General features: G+C 50.0%; 1 protein-coding gene across 1 annotated transcript; it reads left to right on the plus strand.

Moving 5' to 3' along the window:
- The first annotated feature begins 2,116 nt into the window (after nucleotides 1–2,116).
- socs3a (suppressor of cytokine signaling 3a) lies at nucleotides 2,117–4,143 on the plus strand. Its single transcript, XM_057015038.1, has 2 exons — nucleotides 2,117–2,278; nucleotides 2,693–4,143. Exon 2 carries the CDS (start codon nucleotides 2,812–2,814, stop codon nucleotides 3,415–3,417), a length of 606 nt encoding a protein of 201 aa, XP_056871018.1. The 5' UTR covers nucleotides 2,117–2,278; nucleotides 2,693–2,811; the 3' UTR covers nucleotides 3,418–4,143.
- The last annotated feature ends 2,946 nt before the right edge of the window (nucleotides 4,144–7,089 follow it).

Below are 7,089 nucleotides of genomic sequence, written 5' to 3' on the forward strand. Positions count from 1 at the left end.
GGGGGTGGGGTGGGGTGGGGTGGGGGGGACTTGAGAGCCCAGGGTCATAATGAAAGCCACCTATTGCCACCATGCACAACACACATAAACCCAAACTGGCATTTCCACTTTTGTGGGGCTTGTGGCTCATTCTCATCTGCTGCGGTGAAACGCAGCACTTCCCATAATTCAAAGAATTAGTAACAGCGCGACGCTGACAGCGACACGGGTTCCAGGAAGTGATTAGTGCATGATTAGCGTTCACAGAGAAGCCACCAACGAGGAAGGTCTGGGGAGCGATGACATTGAACAAGGTAGAGATGTGGGAAGTGAAGAGACAGAAGTGCCAAACTTCCTGTCTCGGTAATGAAACACACCGAACTGGAATGACTGACGTTCTGGGAATGGCTGCAGTCACTCAAGTTCCATATTTCCTCTCCCAGAATATCCCGGTAAAAGATTTTTGGAAATTGTAAATGTAGACCCGCCTCCGTCTGCCGCGATCAGCCTATAACCAGGCAGCGCTCTCCAAATATTTGCTCAACATTTTCTGTCGCCACTTTCCACTTGAGGATTTTGCCATCTCCCCTCTGAAACAATAGTTTACGGGAACCATGAGCTGGCGTAAAGTTCTGACTCAGTGTGGGAAAGAATAAACAGTCGTCATTTTCCCACCAAACAGCGGTTTGGACCGCCGGACAAACGGAGATGGCGATCCGCTTTGCGTTGGGAGTCAGACTACGTGACAGCGTGCGGGGGCTGGGATCAGCTCACCTCCTCTGTCCCCTGGTCGCTAGGATGCTACGCTACGCTAAGGAGCTAGCTTGGCCTGCCAGAACCGTTTGAACAGCCATTTCCCCAAAGACGTTGTGAGCAAAACCATAATATGGGATTTCTTTCTCTCTCCACGCTCCAGCCAACACATGGCTCAGTTTCCCTTCCATTGACTCCCAGAGTGTGTGTGTGTGTGTGTGTGTGTGTTGGGGGTGTAGAATGTTAAAAACATGCCTCACGCTGATGACACAACAGACTTTCTGGAAACAACTCAAATGGTTGTGAGGCTGTCCTCGCACCCCCCCCCCCCCCCCCCCCCCTCCCCGATAGCCTGCTGGTAATCAGACATCACCTGACTCACCTCTGTGGACACAGCTGGCTTTCACCAAAGCTCGTCGGTCTAACTCGTGTCCTCGGCGATACCGCTCAGAAGCAGCCTCGCTGGATCTGTTCCCGGCCGGCGACAATTAGGTTTGGGGGCAATTTGTGGCTGATTTATGTTTTTTTTTTAACTGATAAACCGCCACCTGTGAATGATTAAAAAGGTCTGAGGTGGCGCCGGGAGGGAATGTGAAGAGGAACAGTCACCTGAGTTTGATGGTGCTCATTGCTGAGTCAGCATGAGCACTCCATCAGTCACTGGGGTGTTGCTAAAACATAGGTCTTGGCACGGTTCTGAATTCACACTTCCTCTATTGACGACCAGGGACCGGTGCCGTGAGTTGGAATTCAGAGGAATCTCTCTAATCTAAAAATTCCTTGCTGAAGAAACCCCGGAGAAAACTCTGGCAGAGTTCCCCCACACTGAAAAGTGGAAATGGGTGGGTGGTTCCATTCTGGGGGAGGGGGGACATGTGGGTTTTAACATCATGTTCAGTCTACGTGTTATTTAGGAGATAAAAACCTCTGGGGAGTGGACTCAACCCGACCCTTAAATATATGCTGCTTTTAAATGAGTGTGAAGTTCTTCCAAATATGGCGGTCTTGAGGAACTGCTATTAAGTGTGAATTTCTCAGAAACACACACTCCCTCGCAGACACACACATTACCTCACGCTAAAGCAGAATTACAAACAAGGAAAATCACCCGAGTGAGTGATAGCAGTCATGTGTGAGGCTTTAAAAAGGTGTCCGAATGTCAAGAAGAGCTGAGCTAACAAAGGTAGTTCTTGCTTGGAAGTCCTCCCTAACTTCGTTTTGGAAGAGCGGCGGGGGGAGGGGCCCTTCTCATAGCAGGAATCTTTGAGAGAGAGAGAAAAAAAAAGATAAATACATGCTTCCTGTCAATCTGCCAGGAGAGAGAGGCTTTACTGGAAAGGAGAGGGGGCGGAGCCTGCTGCTCTTTTATGTAAGCCCTCCTCCGCTCAGCCACATTCAAAAGACACGGCTGTGCACAAGACTGCACACACACGCTCTCACACACACAGCGAACGCCGCCTCGCAAAGTTTTAGTGTGGGCCAACCGTTAACTTTGGATTTTATCTACTGTTTTTCCTTGAAGAGAACCTACAGAAACGCTTTTAAGGTAAGCAAGGCTGCTTTTTGTTTTGGAAGGGTGGGGGTTGGATAGGTTTTTAGAGTAGGTGAACTGGGTCTGCCAGGGTGAAGCTGCTAAATTGCCCAAACAGGGCTGAGGTGTCCTTACTGGAACTGACCCCGGCGCCGAGCCCCGGGGGCAAATGGCCCGCACAAGTTTCCCAGAAAGAAGGAGAATGTGAGCAGTTGAAAGAAGGGCCTTTCCAGCATTGCTGCAGGAATCTGCCTCTTTTTTCTCTGTCTTAACATGATTTATACAACAAATAATGAGCTCTGGCAGATGTTTAAGGGTATGACGAGCGCAGTTTCCACATCTGGAAAATGAGTCTCACAGCGGTAAAACATCACGCCTGCCTACCGCAGCAGCCTTTTAACGCAAGGTCTCTTTTCCCTCCCCCCACAGGTGTTTCATTTCCAGCAGACTGACCTCCTCCAGAACCCTCTGACCCTCTTTTTGACCTCACCGTCTTCGTTCCTCCGTGTGGTGCTCCCCAAGGCTGCCTCGATAGCGGGCACAGCGCCATGGTAACTCACAGCAAGTTTAGCAACGCCATGAGCAGCAGCCTTTTTGACTCCAACATGCGGCTGCCTCACCACTACAAGACTTTTAACTCCAAGTCGCAGTACCAGATGGTCCTGGCCACGCTCCACAAGCTGCAGGAGAGCGGCTTCTACTGGGGCGCCATCACCGGGAAGGATGCCAATGTCATGCTGGCGGCCGAGGACGCCGGCACCTTCCTCATCCGGGACAGTTCGGACAACCGGCACCTGTTCGCCCTCAGCATTAAAACGGCGTCGGGAACCAAGAACCTTCGCATCCAGTGCGACTCCAGCTCTTTCTACCTGCAAACGGACCCAAAGAACATTCAGACTGTTCCTCACTTTGACTGTGTTCTCAAGCTAGTCCACTATTACATGTCTCAGAGCAAAGGGAGCACGCTCTACTACATCTACTCTGGAGCTGAGAAGGTCCCTCTGGAGCTCATCAAACCTCTGTCCTGCAGCTTGTCTACCCTGCAGCACCTGTGCAGGAAAACAGTCAACGGACTTGTGGACGTTTCTTCTCGGAGAGACCAGCTGCCCCACCACATTAAGGAGTTCCTCCAGGACTACGACGCTCCTATCTAGAGGGACCAGACCGATGCTCTTGAAGGGGCAAAGAGTCTGGACGGTGCTCAGAAGAAACCTGAGAGGTTTCAGCGCGGGACGAGACCTCCCGCGTCTGCCACAGAGGATGCACGGTCAGAACCACAGGAGACAAGCGAGGGAGCCCGTGAAAGGGAACGGTTCTGAGCCGAGACGCTGACCACCTTTGACAGAAAGAACCCCCCTCCCCCACTCCCCGCGGAGGGCAGTCGGGTGAATACCTCTTACCGATGACGTCTCACTTCCAGAGGCCTGCGGTCAGGTGTCTGCGGTCTGATGACACGCCGTTTCCCTCTGCTGCTAACCGAGGCTGCGGAGCTCGCACACACCAGCCTACATGCAAGATACCGTTGGACCCCCATGGCCTTAACTAGCACCGACCACGGTGGAGAAAATGGGCTGAGATGTTCTAGAAACGGTTCTTTGGAGAACGGGACTGAAACCCTAACTGGCCTTAATGAAGTTGGGATTAACTAGTCTGAAGTGACTGTATTCAATGACGGCCTCTTGCCCTAATGAGGAGAGTCCGAATGTGTCTTAATTTCATGACTTTACATGAGTACTTTTTGTTTTGTTTTGGTTGTTGTGATATCTTTCATAAAGATGGTGCCGTGGTCTTGAATGGACTGAAACAACTTTGCACTTATTTATATTTGTACCACCATTTTGTTAATTTATAAAAATAAAAAAAGCACTATTTTTCTACAAGCCGAGAGTTGCGTTTGATTCGGTTTTAGTTTTGTGGTATCGTCACCGTCAACTTTGTGCACATCCCAGACGTGATAAGGGATCTCCGACGGCATCTAAAGAGCTTTTGGTTTCTCAGTTCCACAGAAGAGAACAAATTGTCCTCACGTACAATACAAGAGAAGCGGTTCAGACTTCTAAGGAAGCGCAGGAGTCCAGATCCTCCTGTGACTCACTGGCTGCTCTGTGGGCGTAGACGTGCTCCAACCTGCTCTTACTCAGAAACCTCCTCTGTCCTAATTCAGCGCAAAAAGGAAGCAAAGCCGACAGCAACAGGTCCGATTGCAGCTCTCAGCTCGTGTTTCGGCTTCGCTTTAAAGCGTTGAATTTCGACAGAACTGAATCACAGGGTGTTACGGAGAGACCGTTTCTGTCCCTCCACCTCTGCGAGGCCAACGACCTCCAGCGGGGGCCCGGGGCAGCGGCTCCTTTAGAGGAAGAGTCTGCCGGGGCGCCGCTTACATGAAACCCAGGCGAGGAGGAAATGTACCAGATAATTTAGTACGGTTCTGATAAAAGGCGTCTTCTTCCTTTAATTACATCATCTTTTTTTTAATTTTACATTTATATTGGTGTTACAGTGTTTGTTGTACAAACATGTCGTAATTGCACTTGACTGGGGTTGTAAAGTACTTTCCGGGTATTTCTCAGAACTGGGAAATGAGCTTTACCCCGAGGTGGTTGTGCATGAGAACATTCGTTTTTAGATTTCAGAAGAACGTCAGAAACACTCGGCATAACCACAGCTGGATGTACGTACCAGCGAGTGGGTGGGGTAAAAATAGCCGAGGACCCATTCAAAGATGCATTTGCTGCTGGAAGCGTAAAAAACAGTCTAAAATTAGTGTTTGCAGCTGTATGCTGTAGGTGCAAACACATGAGAACATGAACGCAGCCGTTGATGCAGTTCAGGGCAATATTTTCGTGTAGAGCGGGGACGGAAATGACGCTTTCGGTGAGGTTAGGCTGTGTGGTTAAATGTCCCATTTTATGTTTTCGCAGTGAAACCATGGCGACACCTGTCAGATAACATTGTTTGGCCTATTTGGGTTAAATCCGCACCGTTTTGGAGGAATAATCTTTTTTTTCCCCCTGCTACAGCTAACCCCAAACCAAACACACCGCTGTAGGGCACGCTAGGCCCGAGGCCTTCTCTGTGCCATGTTCCATGGAAACGTGTTGTCTGGTTGGTGTGACTCATGAGATTATGTTGATATTTCGGCAAAGGTCTTCATGCTTTACTGGGAATTACCAGGACGGATGTGCTGTGAACCAAGCCAAAACCATTTACAGGGAACAGTTGCACAATTTTAGCTCAAATTCTTTGCGCTCGGTGAACCTCAGTGATCTTATTAGCAACGCCTTGAATGTTGTCTCTGATCAACACTTATGTGTATTGCGTTTATTACCACTGCGAGGACACTGGGTCGTGCACACTCAAAGCTGCGCCTGCTATTTTAGGCCTGACTGAGGGCATCTTATGCAAGAATGTGCGGACATGAGTGAAAACGTTACCGGTGGCGTCCCCCCCTCTCCCGGCGTGTGAGCTGAGATCAGCGTGTTGGTGGGGAAGCAGCGAGAGGCTTCACCCCCACTCAGCAATGTGTTTACAGTTCCACAACTGCTGGTTGTCATGGCTCCACTCTCAACCAGCACCAGATGCAACAGAACCAAGCGTGCAGCGATGACTCACTGGGGCCTGCAAGTCCTGCTGTTAATCTTCCTGTTGCTCTTCCTGGTGCTCCTCCAGGCCTCCAGATTTACCGTTACTAATTCTGCACAGCCGTGATGAGGAAAAACCACATTCTTCTGCTTTTAACCAGGTTCCTTTAGAAAGAACTCAACTTTTAAAAAGCGGAAAAGCACATTTTCAGAGGATTATTGTCTTCTGCGGGTGCCACGTTTCAGATTCCTGTGTGAATTTAACGCCCTCTCACACAACATTTGGAGCTAACGGGGTTCTTTTAGGAGGCTCGGAACTCACCGCGGGTGATGAGATTTGACTCGTTGCAGTTTTACAATGAACTGGAAATTATTTTATTTTTTTTAAAAATCATCTTGTTTGGTTTTGCTTCAATTGAACAGGAGTTTCCCGAAACCAGATTTCAGTCAGGGGTGCCGTCGCAAAGAACAGCAAATGTAAACAAAGTCAGCTGAGGAGAAATCCCGAACACTCCTCCTCCAGTGCCGGGAAACACCCTGAGTCACAGCCGCAAACAGAAAAGAAACAAAGAAGAAGAAGAAAAAACAGCGTTGTGTGTTGCAATAGCGGGCGTGGCCACGGCGGCGTGACGTACGTGACGCTCGGGTACAGTCTTCCTTAGTTACAGCGAGGGCACAAGCACACCCATACAAGGCAGGCTGCTGCGAGCTGCAGGGAAAAAGACCGTCAGATCACAGAACACCGGGTTCCCATGGTCACTGACTCACTTCCTGCTCAACTCATCTGGGTAGAAAACACTTTTGCTGATCCAACCAAGCACAACAGAGGGGATCAGATACCTCCCTGTCTCTCTCTCATAAAACAGCTTTTCCAGCAAACACAAACCTGAACGGCAGGTTTAGCCTTTCACCAGGGCCCCCGTCTGTTGTTACGGCAACAGCGGTGTTGCGTTGCTCGTCCCTTGTGTAGGAACAGGGTGTCTCCTCGATGACGCTGGTGTCAGCGGTATGCGCGGCGTGCTTGCGCCAACATGCTTCCCAGGCCTTTGCGCAACGCGGGCCATGTGTGGTCGCCGTGGCAACATCATAACGCTGTGCAAACTCAGTAGGATGCCTGGAAGTCCCTCTGAGAGTGCGCTCAGAAGTTTAGCAGTTGGTCCTCGTCAGCTATTTCTGGTCCTGACAGAGAAGAGGTGGAGTTTTCCTCCTTTCAGCCTTCGGATTGTGTGGCTCATGCCGTGTTTC

This window comes from Takifugu flavidus, chromosome 18 (genome assembly GCF_003711565.1).
Source record: "Takifugu flavidus isolate HTHZ2018 chromosome 18, ASM371156v2, whole genome shotgun sequence".
Lineage (NCBI taxonomy): Eukaryota > Metazoa > Chordata > Actinopteri > Tetraodontiformes > Tetraodontidae > Takifugu > Takifugu flavidus.